The following is a 17728-nucleotide window of genomic DNA, read 5'->3' as shown; positions in this document are numbered from 1 at the left end:
CTGGTCATATCCTCACTGGCCATATCCTCACTGGTTATATCCACACTGCCATCCACACTGGTCATTTCCTCACTGGCCATATCCTCACTGGTCATATCCTCACTGCCATCTTCACTGGCCATATCCACACTGCCATCCTCACTGGTTATTCCCACACTGCCATCCTCACTGGCCATATCCTCACTGGCCATATCCTCACTGGCCATATCCTCACTGGTCCTATCCTCACTGGCTCCCCTATTAGAATTTTGGACTGTGCTGCTGACTGGGGTGGTGACCAGCTGGCCTGGGTGCTAATGGTGAACACTTTTAGCACTTGCAAACAAAAAATATGGTGGTTGCTCACATCAGCTTAATGACTTACCACAGGTGCTTGTAGAGGGCGGGGTTTACACTGAACACAGAAAAAAGGCATTTGCCCCCCAGCTCACTGCAGCAATATCAACAAAAAATACTTAAATCCTACATGATAATAGAGATTCAGAGGTATTAGTTACATTCATTTGCAAATATATGAATAAGCGCCGGGTCAACGTCAAGGCTCCTCTATACTGGCGTCCCTAACATTAAGGGGTTCACGTCCGAGAAGCAAGGCACCCCAAAAAATTCCAGCCAAGGGCCATCCCCAGGGCATCACATGAAAGGGGAAAAAAGGTGATAGTGAAGTGTAAGGAATAGATGTGTAAGGATAAATCAATAAGTGTTAATGAAATGTGAAAGAATTAAAATGACATAAATAATAAACAAACAATTAGAAAAAGTGATAAAAATATTCTATGTGAATTAAGTGGTGATGCCATGAGAAAGGTCCAGCCAGAACAACCCCGGGGGCCCCACTCCCAAACGCTCACCCCAAAATAATTATTGCTACATAACAGTAGCACCCACTCTGGGTCATATAATTACAAATTGATGTACTGCATGGTAACAGAGTTAGGGGAGGGGGGGGGAGTGTTAGGTTACTTATGGCCGCTGTCGGGATTTTGCATCTTCGGGCTTCCAGCGTCGGGATTTGATACCCACCCCAGAGAATCACCTGCGTGTCTGCCATCAGATCACTGTGTTGTCATTTACCTCTGTCTCCTCCCCAGCTGTCCATTCATCACATAATCATCTCCATTGGATTATCCCAATCAGTATTACAGGAGGAGTCATCATTGTAGCTCTGTCATTGGTCTGGCACTGCTGTCACTCCGGGCAAGGTCAGTGTCCCATGGGGGGGAGGGAGAGAGCGAACCAGAGTGTCTATGACTGTGTGGAGGGGACACGTGTCTGACGTCTATGACTGTGTGGAGGGGACACGTGTCTTGACGTCTATGACTGTGTGGAGGGGACACGTGTCTGATGTCTGTGACTGTGTGGAGGGGACACGTGTCTGATGTATGTGACTGTGTGGAGGGGACACGTGTCTGATGTCTCTGACTGTGTGGAGGGGACACGTGTCTGACGTCTCTGTGTGGAGGGGACACGTGTCTGACGTCTGTGACTGTGTGGAGAGGACACGTGTCTGACGTCTGTGACTGTGTGGAGAGGACACGTGTCTGACGTCTGTGACTGTGTGGAGAGGACACGTGTCTGACGTCTGTGACTGTGTGGAGGGGACACGTGTCTGACGTCTGTGACTGTGTGGAGGGGACACGTGTCTGACGTCTGTGACTGTGTGGAGGGGACACAACCTGTGCACATAATCTCTAATATCTTCTCATTTCCCTTCCCCACAGAGGCGAGGTCCAGCAGAGACACGTAAGTGTGACAGAGCTGTGTATATAACGGCATTAATGTGCTTTGTATAATGGGATATAGTGATGAGGAAATGATCGGACCAAATCTCTATCCTGCATTAGTGTCAATGTTATCACAATATTTTTGGGCAACATCAACACAGTAATTTTTATTTGATCAGTTTTTATCCCGCTATTCAGCAATAAATTCGTAGGAACAACGGTCGTGTTAACACCCTGTCCCTGTCCCTGCGACGTTCCCCGCAGCATTGTTTTCAGAAGTCCAAAACCAAACCTTCCATTTCTTGTCCTGCACATGCTCCGACTCCTGGTCAGTCATGTACTTCCCATCAGTGCCAATAGTCTCCTGCCCTGCAGTGTGCCAGCGGCCAGTGCGTGCAGTGTGGTCAGTACGTGCAGTGTCTAGCTTTAGTCACACTGAACATGTACATAGAGGGTGACTTAGCAGTGGACGGAATTGCAAAGCTGCAGACAAGCAGAGGAAGAGACCAGGAAATCTCCATCAGCCACCGGGGATCTTGGCCTCTTCTCTCCTCCCCAAATGCCGGCGACACGCCTCCAGGTCCAGCGCCTGCGCAGATTCCTGACAATCGGGAATTTGCGTTCAGCAGTGCACTGCTAAATAAGGCCCATAGACTTTATGTTATTCCATGTACATTTATATTAGTTAGGCACTCACATGCTGTAATGCCAGAGCAAAGAAGAGGCAGCGCTCCACAGACTTCATAATAAGTTATTGTATTAAATAAATCAAAGTGTACAAATCAGGCCGACGTTTCCAGACCTATAGGGTCTTTTCATCAGGGTGCAACTGTATATTTATATGTGTACATACTGTACATACACTGAAAAATATAAAACCACAATATAGGGGACGGGAAGCCGCCGACTGCCGGCTTCCCGACTGCTGAATCCCGGCGAGGGTTACATGACAGGCATCAAAATCTCGACGCCTGTCATTTTACCAACGCCGGAAGACCTACGCCGCGGGGAGGGTTAGATTTAGGGTTCCCTGGGGGGACTTAGGGTTAGGCACCCCCCTCGGGAGGTTAGGAGAAGGGGGGGTTAGGGTTAGGCACCCATAAGGGAGGGTTAGGGGGTAGAATAGGTTAGTTTATACTTACCTTCCGACATTCGGGATTTCCACGTGTCGGGCTGCCGCTGCCGGGATTTGAACGCGGTAAATCATACTGATTCCATAGAGGACCGAAGCGCCTCAGATCCTAGAAACAGAAAAATGGGTGTTTCTTGCCACTCCTCAAGGGGACACTCCTTCAGTACTTATGATGTCTATATGGACTGTATTTGGTTCTGTTCAGGAGGGGCCCGGGCCACTCAAAATAAAACTTACATATGCGACCACCCCCTATGTGTACATAAAGGTTTCTTTTATGCGATTATACTTATGTTATAGTCCATCACAAATAAACAACTCACATTTACGTGTCGCCCTATGTGTACATAAAGGTTTCCTTTCTTCCTCCTCCACACAAATCCTTCACTATGTGTCAGGAAAAATAACTTCTTTCACTTTTATCCTCAAATGGAAACACACTTACATGTATATTCTGCCAGCAAATCACATAAAGGTTTCTATTCAGGAAATCAGTCTCCCATCAGAGGACAAGCTGTGTTCAACTCTTCTGTTCTCTCACTCACACAATACATCGGCATGTAGAAAAAATATAAAAAGGATCCTAATCATGTAGCATTCGGAAAATATAGTTTTAAATTGGCTCCAAACATGAGCCTAATATAAAATACATAAAAAGAATAAAATAACAAGGCATAAGCTTAAAATTGAAAAGAAAGCCTGGTGCCCGGTGGGTGAGAGTAGCAAGAAAACTCCACTCCCAATAAATGAGGTAAGTATAATCCTCGCGGCCGCCCCGCACTCACCGGCCCGGCAGTCCCTCACTATAACATCCACGCGTATCGGAGATCTCCATCTCCTTTGTCAACATGTCCAGCTGTGCTGCCAGCACTGATTTAAATCAGCAGGATATACCGTACCCCTGCCTTATTTATTAGGACACGTGGAGTTTTCTTCCCTTTGACACCCATTCCATTCGCACCCAAGATCCTGCACCTACAAATATCAGGGAGCTGTGGGAAGCTATGCAGACGGTATGGGGTCACCATATCTCCAGAGGTCTCCCGTCCACTTGTGGAATCGATGCTACAACGAATTGCTGCACTTCGCGAGGCTTGAGGTAGTCCTACAAGATACTAGGCATCTATCCCATGACTTTTGGGGGGGGTGTATGTGTGTGTGTGCGTGTATGTATATGTATATGTGTATATATATATATATATATATATATATATATATATAATATATATATATAAACCACATAACAATAAGTGTCTATATAGACTAATATATCGCCTATGTACACGTTCAGTTTAGATCAGTTCGGACACTTTTGGGAGGCTGGATCTGGACATACATTGGCCGCTGGTCACACTGCAGCGGAGGACACTGGGCAGAGTTTAATGATCCTGCAGGGACTGATGGGAAAATGTATTTCTGTCTCTGCAGTTTTTGTGAAAGTTAAGGATTTGCTTCATATATCGCCATTCTGAGATAAAGTAAACTTTTATGGAGTATTTTAACGTTTTTATGCTGACTGAATAGCAAAGAACGTTAAAGGGCCGTAGAGAGCGATGGCTTACTGTAAACACAGTGCGATACTCTGTGCGATGGCCATCAACGGAGAAGATAATTGTGTTACTTTTACCGTTAACCGTTTGCTGAATAGTGGAAATACCAAACACAATATGGAAACGCTCGTTTACATATTATTACGAATAATAATGTCATTGCTGAATAGAGTCCCAGGTGCAGAGAGAGTTTTGCATTGTTGCAACAGAGAAAGGCAGCCAGGGACAGTCACTGGGGCTTTGCAGGGTCCATACACAGGGGATGTACCTTATACCAGGTACTGACTGCATGTCCTTATAAAGAGGTCCTCTATACAGCAGTATAGGAGGAGCCCCAATTACCCTCTGCCCACCAGAGGCCGGACGCTGGGCACAGAGACTGCACAGTCCTCGCCAACACCCCACTAAACCTATAGTCAGTGATACTACTAGAACCATTTTATATTATAGACAGATTACTATACTAGAGAACATAATGATTTATGCTCAGACATCCTCCCTCTGTATTAGGAGTAATGATGAAGGTTCCCTCGGTCAGAGCCAGGTTACATGTTATATATTCTGATCCTTTTCTGAGTGGCTAATGCATTAATCTCTGATCTCTCTTTATCGCCGGCTGTAGGGGTCCGATCATCTACACCGATTTCCTGACACAAGGTAACATAACATTACCTGGGTATCCTCAACCTTTTGGGGCTGATGCTTAGTTTGAAAGAATATGGGGCCCATTTATCAATGAGTTTTATCACACGCAATGAGTGATAAAAAAAACTTGTTGCGTATGATAAACGGTGCTCCAGCCAATCAGCTCCTAACGCTCATCTGTTTGAAAAATGACAGTTGGGAGCTGATTGGCTGGAGCACCAGTTATCATACACGATGTTTGTTGCGTATGATAAAACTCATTGATAAATGGACCCCTGTGTGTCCAAATTCGGAGATGTGAAATGCCGTCACTAAACACCACAATTGTGTGTACATGCAAGGTTACACAAATCACAAAATGCAGTTTATGCGTCAGGTTTGTTGGGCAGACATCAGATGCACTTTTTGTTTTCGTAGCAAAATGTTAATTTGCTTTTAGTGTGTATTAGAAAAACGAACTACGGCAGATGTAACTCTCCCTCTCATGCAGGAAAATAACAAAACCTTTGTAACGTACACTCACTGGGGGTAAATTTACTTTATTGCAATCTCAGGTGAGTTTAGGGATTTTTTTTTCAACTCGCAAATTTACTAAAGGCAACCTCAGGTGAGATTTTTCTCTCTTCACTGAAAAACTCGGGTGAGATTGCAAACTCGAATAAATTCACCAATCGGCCAAACTCGGAAGTACTTTACATGAAAAAGATACAACTCAGGAATTTACTAAGATTCGAGATTACAATCTCGGGTGTAACTGTAGCAAACTTGCAGCTCAATTGAAGTTTTAAATAGACCACCTCCTGAGCTGCGAGCTTGGCAGAAACATACAGAGATCAGTGTGATTTGTGTATGTTTCTGCATGTAAACCTTATCTAAAGGGTTAATTTAAAAAAAAAAATTGACATAGGGTCAAAAAAAAAAGCATAGCCAGTCCTGGTTCCTAAAAATACGGGGGGACAAATGAGTAGGGTTCCCCCGTATTTTAGGAACCAGCACTGGGCTGCTGAGCCTGTCCTGGTTTTAAAAATAGGGGGAAAAAATGCGTAGGGGTCCTCCTATTATTAAAACCAGCACATGACTAAAATCTGGCCAGGGTGTAATGCCACAAGCCAGGGGACCCTTTCACGGGGTTACCCCAGCCAAAGCATTATCACCCCCAAGCTGGGGATCTCAGGGGAGGTGGGGATACCCCCAATAAAAGGGGGCCCCCCTCTCCTGAACATCCCAGGCATAGGCTGAAGCCCTGGGCTCTTCCCTGCACCCCTGGGCTGTGGGTATGGGGGTAATAATAGTGAAAATATATAGAAACTATTGTTTTTTACCGTGGAACTACAGGTTCCAGCAGGTGGTCGGAAAACCGTACCCCGCTATAAAAATAACACAACACACACAGTAGTAATTACAATTTTATGACATACACCTACCTACCACACACATTTACCTGCTGCCAGATGTTCTATCCACTCCTCCAAGTAGTAATCCAATGGGTTTCCTGCAAAAAGATCCTATACTCACCTATGTCCTTGCACTGGTCTCCGTAGCATCCAGGGGCCTTGGCAAAACCAAAAATTAGTGTACCTGTGCCCTGTCGGACAAGTATAGGTATATGTGTTATCACATACACCTATACAGCGCGCAATGCCAGAAGACGAGACTCTTCCGCAAGTCCCGCAATAGCCACCAGCGATGTGTAAAAGAGGGTCCTTTTTTCCAGGCTCAGTGGCGCCCTCATGTGTCTGGTGCCCTAGGCAGCTGCCTAATGGAGGCGCCAGCCCTGACAATATCATATATGTGCCCGCGCAAATATCAGCACCTGCCATCTGTTACAATAACTGTAGATGGAATTTCCTCTGTCACTTTTTGGGGTTCGGTTAAAAGTCCGTCTACAATTTTAATATCTTACTAGAAATCCCACAATATACTGATCATATGGTTCTAAAGGAAAGATCAAAAACCAATCACTTAGTTCTGTATTTGCTTGATGGTGATTGGACTAGGTATAAATGGTTGTTTTCAGGGATGACCTGGGAGCAAAATAATCTTATAAAGTACAAATGTGTACGAGAGTCTGGGGCCTAGAATCAAGATTTTTACTTTAAATTAAATGAGGTAGAAACTGCAGTTTCTACATCATTTTATGAATTGTTGCTATGTGGATGGGTTAGGGATTCCGACACCGGCAATCCGTCAGGATTAGGATACTGACACCAGTCGGTAGGTATCATAACCTTTGCCTTCTCCCTACTTTAACCAACCCCAAAAACCCTGCTACTTACCTTTGGGATTCTGACAAGTGTCGGGATTCTGGCGCTGGCATTCTGACCGCCGGAATCCCCACGGTCAGAGTATTGACCATATCCCGTGCTATGTACTAATAGCACAAAGCAGGAGATTTCACAGAAAGCGCCGACCGAGTGCTACTGTAATTAGTGCTGCATCTTCAGATGGTGTAAACTGCTCTAAGCCTATGGAGGCATATTCGCAGGAGGATTTTCCCGTCTCTCACACGCAGCCTCCGGATGGCGGCAGAAAGTGACATTGTGCGCATGGAGGACTTCTACAAAATGCCAGGGATATAACTCGTACAGACAGCGCTTACCACAACCGCTGTCCCTGCAAGTTCCTCTATGTACATAGTGGGGATATTTTCATCATAAATTAAAATATCCAAAGTGAAATGGATCCTGCTGCGATTATTAATCCTTATTCCCCTAGAAGTAATGTAGCTAAAACATTATTTGTACAGATCATTACAATTCTAAAAATGTGATGAAACCGTGATTACCGGCGATAACACACATACTGCAAAATAAACCACATTAAGGGGCTGATTGTGTAAAAAAATAGAAGATGTTGGAAGAGTAGTGAGAGGCTGAGACATGGGTAAGAAAAAGATGGAGAGGAACATGGAAGGAGGGAGGAGGAGAAGGGGGTAGAGGAGAGGAACATGTAAGGAGGGATTAGAGGAAGGGTGTAGAGGAGAGGAACATGTAAGTAGGGAGGAGGAGAAGGGTGTAGAGAAAAGGAACATGTAATGAGGGAGGAGGAGGAGAAGGGGGTAGAGAAAAGGAACATGTAAGGAGGGATGAGGAGAAGGGGGTAGAGAAAAGGAACATGTAAGGAGGGATGAGGAGAAGGGGGTAGAGGAGAGGAACACGTAAGGAGGGATGAGGAGAAGGGGGTAGTGGAGAGGAACACGTAAGGAGGGATGAGGAGAGGGGGGTACAGCAGAGGAACACGGCAAGAGGGATTAGGTGGAGGAGAGATATAAGAATGAAAAGGGACTAGGTGAAGGAGGGGAACATGCAAATAGGAATTATGTGAAAGGGGTAGAGGAGAGCAACGGTTTGAAGGGACTAGGTGGAAGAGTGCCACCTTTAAGGAAGGATTAGGTGATGGAGATGGAGGAGAGGAACATGTAAGGAAGGATTAGGTGATGGAGGTGGAGGAGAGGAACATGTAAGGAGGGATTAGGTGATGGAGGAGAGGAACATGTAAAGATGGTTTAGGTGGAGGTGAGGAATATGTAAGGAGGGATTAGTTGGAGGAGATGTAAGAGGAACATGTAAGGAAGGATTAGGAGATGGAGGAGAGGAACATGTAAGGAAGGATTAGGTGATGGAGGTGGAGGAGAGGAACATGTAAGGAGGGATTAGGTGATGGAGATGGAGGAGAGGAACATGTAAAGATGGTTTAGGTGGAGGTGAGGAATATGTAAGGAGGGATTAGTTGGAGGAGATGTAAGAGGAACATGTAAGGAAGGATTAGGAGATGGAGGAGAGGAACATGTAAGGAAGGATTAGGTGAAGGAGATGGAGGAGAGGAACATGTAAGAAGGGATTAGTTAGAGGAGATGTAAGAGAGGAACATGTAAGGAAGGATTAGGTGAAGGAGATGGAGGAGAGGAACATGTAAGAAGGGATTAGTTGGAGGAGATGTAAGAGAGGAACATGTAAGGAAGGATTAGGTGAAGGAGATGGAGGAGAGGAACATGTAAAGATGGTTTAGGTGGAGGTGAGGAATATGTAAGGAGGGATTAGTTGGAGGAGATGTAAGAGAGGAACATGTAAAAAAAGGATTAGGTGATGGAGATGGAGGAGAGGAACATGTAAGGAGGGATTAGTTGGAGATGTAAGAGAGGAACATGTAAGAAAGGATTAGGTGAAGGAGATGGAGGAGAGGAACATGTAAAGATGGTTTAGGTGGAGGAGATTAACATGTAAGGAGTAGGAGGAGAGTAACTTGTAAGAAGTGATTATGTGGAGCAGAGGAACATTTAAAGTGGGAAGAATGTGAAGTGCTTGGTATGCAGCTCACAACATGTGTGAGAGAGGATTCAGTATGATTTACCGCCGGCCGTTCAAATCCCAACAGCGGCAGCCCAACAAGGATGAAAATCCTGATCGTCCCCAGGTAAGTATTCACTAACCTATTCTACTCCCTAACCCTCCCTTAGGGGTGCCTAACCGTAACCTCCCCCCTAAATGCCTAACCCCCCCTCTAAGTGCCTAACCCTAACCCCCCCCTTCCCCGCCGCCTAAACCTAAGTCCCCTGGGGGGGTGCCTAACCCTAACCCCCTTTCCCTGCCACCTAAACCTAACCTCCTGGGGGGGTGCCTAACCCTACGTCCCCCCCGGGAACCCTAAACCTAACCCTCCCCCCGGCGCGGCTGTCCACGCCCATCGCCCAGCTTACCTTCGATCGGTAAACCAGGTGTCGGGCTCCCGGCATAGGGAAAATGACAGGCGTCGGGATTTCAACGCCTGTCATTTAACCCTTGCCAGGATTATACAGTCGGGAAGCCGGTGGTCGGGATTCCGTCCATCGGCTTCCCGACTGTTTCCCGTGAGAGAGTCTGTTATTGCAGTAGGATTGTGAGGGATAGTGGAGGCCTGATCTGGTGATGCAATCAGTTAGAGCACCCGAAGACTGGTGTTGCTGCGTGGAGGGGAAAGGACGTCACGGCAACCTAGAGCTGGCAACGGTGTTACTTGGGGTTGCTGATTATAATGGCTGCTAATGTCCCACTTATAGAGGAATGATTTTGATGCTGACGGGCCTTGCTGAGTCAAATGTAAGCACTGGGGGCCCTACTGAGCCAAACGTAAGCACTGGGGCCCCTGCTGAGCCAAACGTAAGCACTGGGGGCCCCTGCTGAGCCAAACGTAAGCACTGGGGCCCCTGCTGAGCCAAATGTAAGCACTGGGGCCCCTGCTGAGCCAAATGTAAGCACTGGGGCCCCTGCTGAGCCAAATGTAAGCACTGGGGGCCCTGCTGAGCCAAATGTAAGCTTTTTAAATTGAATATCCCCCTTCCCCCTCCTGACGAGTCTCCCAGACCCGGGGTATCTCATATATTTCTCAACTTTTCTCTATTATCACATTGACCCAATTGCTATAAAATGCTGCAGCAATTCTACTTGTGACCCCAATTTCCCACTTTCTTGCATTGTCAGCTACAGACAGAAGACGCAATGGAGTCCAAAGACTGGCAACGCCCCAGGTAACAGCGTGTATAATGCGTAGTAACTGTGTCATAACTCACTAAGACTGTACAATGTAAAACCAGGGTTTATTTTATATATTATATATATTATATATAGATAGACACTGTACAATGCTGTGGCATATCCAGGGCCTGGGCGCCGTGGGACTGGCAGCGATGGTACAGGCCCGCCCTAGTCAGCCAGTGTAGTGCAGACCACAGTGAGTGCGGTCTGGACTGCACTGTTACACACACACATCACCGCCGGCGCTGGGTAATACACTCGTACTACCCGGCGGCGATGTGGAGAGAGAGAGAGACCCACAGACCGACCCACCCACCCGCGGTTGTTTATATTTATATGGAATTGCAGATGAATTTGTGAATTTATCCTGATATAGGTGACAAGGTGCGTTGGCCGCGTATCGTCACCTGATACACGTGCGCAGGTTACTTACTATTCATACAAGTTTGGATGCGTCTATTTTAAACTGGTTTTGTATGAGACAGCTGCAAATTTTTGTCAGGGGATTGTGGGCGTGATTCAGAGGTGGCGCTAAAGCTCACGCGTCTGCGGTTTATTCCTGATTCACGATATTATGTAAACGCTAGTCACAGCCTTCCCCTCATGTAATTGCGAGCGCCGGACAGTGCAAGCCCTAAGTCTCCATCTGAACTTCCTCCAAACAAGGACGCTGTAGCTCTACGATTCAGTACACAGCCGAATTCACTGACACACTCCTGACACTCCCATAACACGCCCATAAGCCGCCGCCCAGGAACACACATGGCTGTCCACCGCCAGGCTGAAAGGGGAGTGATCTCTGCGTACCTCAGGGTGACACAAATGCGCCTTAGGGGATTCCAGGACATTTTGCGCATGCACAGTAGCAAATATTCACTGAACTGCGTAAATCAGGCCCGGTGTGTCCTAAATCGTAGATTGGTGCAAACAGCGTAACCTTAAAATTAATGGGAAATGCGGTTCAAAATTCTGCATGTTCCATTTGGACACCGGAACTGTAATCCCTGTCATGTGTCCGAGGAAAGCGTTCCGCATTCACTTTGCTGTTACATTGACTGAGCGTACGACACAGCGTCTGCCAGACAGACCTCCCACCTGATCACGTTGTCATAGCGTCTGTGTATTAATGTGTGACGTGAGGATCACCTGTGGTTCTCTGCATTACTGATACTTTAATAAATGTTTTAGCAGAGCACAGAGGACAACCCATACACTATGGAGAACCAGCATTACGCAGTGGACACCCCCCAGTACACTATGGAGAACCAGCATTACGCAGTGGACACCCCCCAGTACACTATGGAGAACCAGCATTACGCTATGGACACCCCCCAATATACTATGACAAGCCACCATTACACGTACGTAGAACATAGAGAAGACCCTCAGACATCACAACCTCAGCTGATCCTGGGGGGGGATGTGTACAGTATGATACCATAAAGGAGATCAGCCAGCCTGCAGTATAAGAGTCGGGGGTCGCAGGACTATTATACAGGATCCCCTATATCATAAGTGAACATATACTGCATGCAAACCAGCATCAACACCAAGATATATATAATATCCAAATATAAAGACACTTCAGTTATTATAAAATGTGAATTAAGTCCAGATCTCTCTGCGGACCTGTGACAACATGGTAGAACATGTATAATGTGTAATACCTAGATCCCTATGTAAATATCCCTGTTTTGTAAAGTCTAGTTGCAGGTCGTCACCGGATTAATTGCTCTGGAGATCTGCAGGACATTATAATGATCCAGATATAACTGATGAATACTGATTGATAGCGATGGGACTGGGGGTTAGAAGTGGGATTTAGAAGGTGATCCAGTGGTAGGGCATACTATATACAGGTAGTGTCACTATACTGAGAGGCCACAGTGTATTTTCTCTGCTACAATTACCTACAAATCCCTTTATAGAGAGAGAAGAGCCCCAAACCAGCACAGGATCCCCACACAGACAGCTGGATGATACAGGAGCCATAATAATATAGGGTCCCCTATAGAGAGAGGAGAGCCATAATAATATAGGGTCCCCTATAGAGAGAGGAGAGCCATAATAATATAGGGTCCCCTATAGAGAGAGGAGAGCCCCAAACCAGCACTGGATCCCCACACAGACAGCTGGATGATACAGAAGCCGTAATAATATAGGATCCCCTATAGAGAGGGGAGAGCCCCAAATCAGCACTGGATCCCCACACAGACATCTGGATGATACAGAAGCCATAATAATATTGGGTCCCCTATAGAGAGAGGAGAGCCATAATAATATAGGATCCCCTATAGAGAGGGGAGAGCCCCAAATCAGCACTGGATCCCCACACAGACATCTGGATGATACAGAAGCCATAATGGTAGTTGCGTACAATCGTCTCCAGAACGAGCGCAGTGCAACAACACGCAAGATACATCTGTGAAACTGACTTGTGTTCAACTGTGCACCAGCCCCAATGAGTCAGTATGAAGTGAGCACTTGGGAAGTTAGAGGCAGCTGTGCGGACAGGTTATACACTGTAGGAAATCATTCCCCGTTCACATGCACTGTCAGATGCTAACTTCCCCCATATAAACATACTGCAAACGAAACCATCAACCACATAAAGGGAACCAACACCCCCACCGAGATAAAACAAAATCACTGATCATTACGCAAACTCCAAAGGTGTAACTGGCACAATCCCAAACCAGAAGCGACAATCAGTACATCTCCGGACAGGGACCAATCATCTCATTCCTGCTATAAACTGACCATAATACCCAATGTCCACACAACAGATAATGACCTCACTGACCACGATGATGTCAGACTGGTACAATACGGTGCGCAGAGGCCCGACGGGACAAACTACAAGTCTACCGTTATGTTATCTGTTATTTATAAGGCACCAAAAGGGATAAAGCTGTCAATAGGTACCGACTAATACAGACAGTATATAAATTCTGCCGAGGTTAGGACCGTGGCGGGTAGGTAATGAGGCTGGAGATGTGGGGAGGAGCGGTGAGGTAATGAGGCTGGAGATGTGGGGAGGAGCGGTGAGGTAATGAGGCTAAAGATGTGGGGAGGAGAGGTGAGGTAATGAGGCTGGAGATGTGGGGAGGAGAGGTGAGGAAATGAGGCTGGAGATGTGGGGAGGAGAGGTGAGGAAATGAGGCTGGAGATGTGGGGCGGAGCGGTGAGGAAATGAGGCTGGAGATGTGGGGCGGAGCGGTGAGGTAATGAGGCTGGAGATGTGGGGAGGAGAGGTGAGGTAATGAGGCTGGAGATGTGGGGAGGAGCGGTGAGGAAATGAGGCTGGAGATGTAGGGAGGAGCAGTGAGGAAATGAGGCTGGAGATGTAGGGAGGAGCGGTGAGGAAATGAGGCTGGAGATGTAGGGAGGAGCAATAAGCAAATGAGACTAAAGATGTAGAGAGGATTGTTTAGGAAATAAGTCTGGGGATGTAGGGTGGAGCGGTGAGGTAATGAGGCTGGAGGTAGGAGCAGTGTGGGTGAAAGCTTTGTATGTTGAGGAGTTTGAATGTAATTTTTAGTGATAACGGGAGTCAGTGGAGGGACTAGCAGAAAGGCACAGCTTGGTGAGAGCAGATGAGGGTAGAAAATGATGTCTGAAAGGAAGTCTAGAAACGAGTAGAAACTGGTGGAGGTCAAAGGCATCATGACTTTGCCTAGTATGAATGTTCTTAAGGGATGGAGGTGGAGTGGGGGGGGGGAGAATAATGCTGAAAGAGAGTAGATGTTGGTCAAAAAGGTGGAGAAAGCTGCTGAGTGGGAAACATTGCAGAGATTAGAAAAGACCAGGACAAGTGAGTGAACATTGATGTGAGATGGGGCAGAGGTCCAGGGTTGGAGTGATTATTGATTGGGAAGTTAAAGACTCCCAGAATGGAGGAGAGTAGGTTAGAGGAGAGTAATTCAGGAAGCCAGGTGGAAAAGTAACCAAGAAATTGGAAGAACGATCAGGGAAACTATGACTGATGGACCAAGTGGACCTACAATGATAGCATCATGTCTGGGAGTGTGGGAAAAAAAGATAACCTCCCATACAATAGAGCAGCTGGATAGGTGGTGTCCATATGAAATAGGAGGTATAGGAAGCTAGAGATGAAGAAGTAATGAGGTTAGCTTATTCCAAACTGACCTGGGGTTCCAGAGGCCATATGAGAATGGGAGGTATGGCATAGGAGAGAGAGGCTGAGGTTAGTAGAGTTGCAGGAGCATTGGGTTTGTGGTGAGAGGAGTGAAAGGGGATAGGGATGGAGGCAAGAGAGGAGAGATCTAGCCATAGGTCATGGTGAGGAAATAAAATCGCCAAAGGTACAATTACGCAGAAGACATGACAGTAAGCAGACTAAATTGATCAATAAATAATCCTGTAAGTGATTTGGGTAGAGAAGAAAACCTAAGAAGTATTGAGAGTCAGAAGCATAAATGTAACAAGAGAAGGAAGCGCATTGGATGGGAGAGGAATTGATAACTATAGTGCGATAGGCCAGGGACAGCGAGTTTGCAGGTATGGGGGGATAGATACAAGAGACACAAAGGATCCTGACCAATAGTGCTGACTCCAAATAATATAGTAATCATGCAATATTTATTTACGTGTCTTACAAGGAGAAATGCATAAAATATTGTGAATAAATATATGTTGAATTTAAGCACAAGTTAGTGTAGTGCAATATTCTTAAAAGTCCTGGCTCAGAAATACACCTTTATTGTACCAATTATTACGTTTTGGATCCACAATTAATTTAGTAAATTTTATGTAATCCTTTGAGTGAGGTTTATCACGTGTTCTCAGAGATTTACTAATGGCCTTCAGGATGGTTCCACTACTTGGCTTTTCTATTGTGGGGACCATATTGGGACTTTCCAATATTCAGAGTTTTATGCTGTAAGTACTCCTTGTATCTTAGGTCAGTTCATGTGTTTTCCTGCCGATATCTTATTTAGTTAGTAAGGGGAAGGGATTGTAATCTAAGATTGTGTCTATATCTGGTGGGATTTGTTCCTGCATTACGTGCGCAGGACTAAATGCGTTTATTCACATATAGAGAATTGTACACATCTCTGCAGACGTACCGCCCCTATCTGTGCTCAGTCCTCATCCTAATCAGTGCACAATCACTGCAGCCCTATGCTTGATGCAAGAGATCCCTCTGAAAACAGGTGTGATTACGCGGACGCACAACTCTGCATACCATGCAATTTTGTCAAGTTGCGTACGACTCAATCACCTAGTAGATGCGTGCACACGCCTCCAGAAGCATGCGCAGTGAGAAAACACAAGTCCATAAAACTGACTCGCATTCAACTCTGCATGGGCCACATTGGCTGCAGGTGAACCCAGCTTAGGATAAGTTTCCCCAATTTGTGTGTCTGAGAAAAAGAAGGATCCTTTCCGTCAGCCAGGAACAGAGGCGCCGAATCAGAGCCAGTGCACTTTTCCTATCCTCATAGTCCACTCTACTAATTGGCTAAGTGACATGGCTCACATGTGAAAACTTACCAGCACAAGTCCCCAGCATTGGAGAGTCAAACTCTGCATGTGCAAGGTGCCAGCACTCTTCTATAGGATCTCTGCCCCCTAGCACTATAAATCTGGGTCAGACCTAGCATTCAGTGCTAGGTGATTGCTGATGCTCATTTTGAATTGATACTTCACATCACAAACTTGTCCCTTCTTCTGTGTACTGTGTACCAGTTCTGGCTGTGATTCCGGACTCTTCATCCTGCCCCCTTATACTTCTGATTATACAGTGTACCAGACTGTGCAATGTTTATCAGACCGTGCTATGGCCTAGCCCATGCTACCTACCAAATCTGTGTACCAGACTCCGCACCGGAAGTTGACTAAACCTCACTCCTTCCGCTATTGCCCATTTTCAGACTGGCGTCCTTCTTTGAACAGTTTTATGGATTGCATAAGAGCTCTAAAGTCAATGGAATGTAAGTTTTAATTTAAATGACAAATATTCTATATAAATATAGGAATAGATGATATAAATGAGCTATAGTTATAAAAAAGAAACACTTGGTAGTGATGACATGAACCCTGCGGGGAAAGTGAGGTGAAAATATAAGTGATGTTTAGACAGCAGAAAAGTGATAAAACAGATTTAAAAAATCACCGCTGCCCTTTAAATGTCCAATTTTAACCATCGCGGTAAATAACAGAAGGGTATTGCCTTAATTAAGGACATTTTCGACCCCGGTGGAGTTATTCTCCCTTTCTCTACCCTCCACACTGATGCCCATATTCCACACAGACAATTCTATATGTACCTTCAGGCCAGTCATTCAGCTCCGTCTCTTAACTTCCCGGCTCAGTCCTCCAATTCGCCTGATCCTCTGCGCAGTCTCCTATCCTTTCTCGTGCTACACCCCTATAAGACTAGGGTCCTCATTCAGAGTCTCTCGCAAGAGGCGATCTCTCGCTTGCAAAAAGGGGCCGGATATGCAAATCAAGCGATCGCTCTTTGCGCTGTAAGGACGCCCTCTGTGTCTTAGTGAGCGACGGCAGTTAGCGTACGCTGGACTATAAAACTTCCCACCTGTCACTCGCAGCACACGTCATCTTCGGGAAGAGTCTGATTAATCGTGAACATCGAGGGCCATCGGAGCTGCTCGCAGCGCTTGGGGTTGACCTAACCTACCCCAAGCACTGCGAGCAGTTCAGGCTAAAAATCAACCAAGTCACATGTGCAATGATGCTAGTTTGCTAATTATGCACAACCATTAAACGCCATTCTGAGGGTCAGACACACCTGCGTTCGCACATCCACACCCCCGTTCACAAGCACCTTCCCCTGTTACCACCCACAAACGGCGCTATCTATCACTCAAAGCAGCGACCTGAAATTGGCTTTCGAGCTAGCAAAATCAGATCGCAATGAATGACTTGCGCACTGCGTATGATACGCATGCGCAGATGTGCGATTATCGCTCCCAGCGAGCGAGCGTGCCATAGCGAGACACTCTGAATGAGGTCCTAAGTATCTCAGCACAGATGTGGTGGGGAGTTGGCATGACCAGGCAGGAAACATACATTTCTATCATGGAGCAGAGACCTGACACCTGTCACTTCCATGGACGGCTTGTTACATACTTATGACGCTACTCTTACATTTTTGCGCTGTTCCTGGCTACAAGAGATTCA

The 17728-nt window shown here is 46.2% G+C and overlaps 1 protein-coding gene across 1 annotated transcript in view; it reads left to right on the top strand.

Moving 5' to 3' along the window:
• The window catches only part of LOC148516800 (uncharacterized), a 58709-nt gene extending 45096 nt beyond the window's left edge, over positions 1–13613 (top strand). Inside the window, exons 3-7 of the mRNA XM_088479538.1 lie at positions 1092–1202; positions 1722–1743; positions 5029–5063; positions 10508–10554; positions 11750–13613. Coding sequence (XP_088335664.1) covers positions 1092–1202; positions 1722–1743; positions 5029–5063; positions 10508–10554; positions 11750–12004 — 470 coding nt within the window. The 3' untranslated portion in view covers positions 12005–13613. The remainder of the gene's footprint in view (positions 1–1091; positions 1203–1721; positions 1744–5028; positions 5064–10507; positions 10555–11749) is intronic.
• The last annotated feature ends 4115 nt before the right edge of the window (positions 13614–17728 follow it).

Source organism: Taudactylus pleione, unplaced genomic scaffold (assembly GCF_031769625.1).
Source record: "Taudactylus pleione unplaced genomic scaffold, aTauple2 ptg000239l, whole genome shotgun sequence".
In the NCBI taxonomy this organism is placed as follows: Eukaryota; Metazoa; Chordata; class Amphibia; order Anura; family Myobatrachidae; genus Taudactylus; species Taudactylus pleione.
This window is presented reverse-complemented; position numbering and strand designations above follow the sequence as displayed.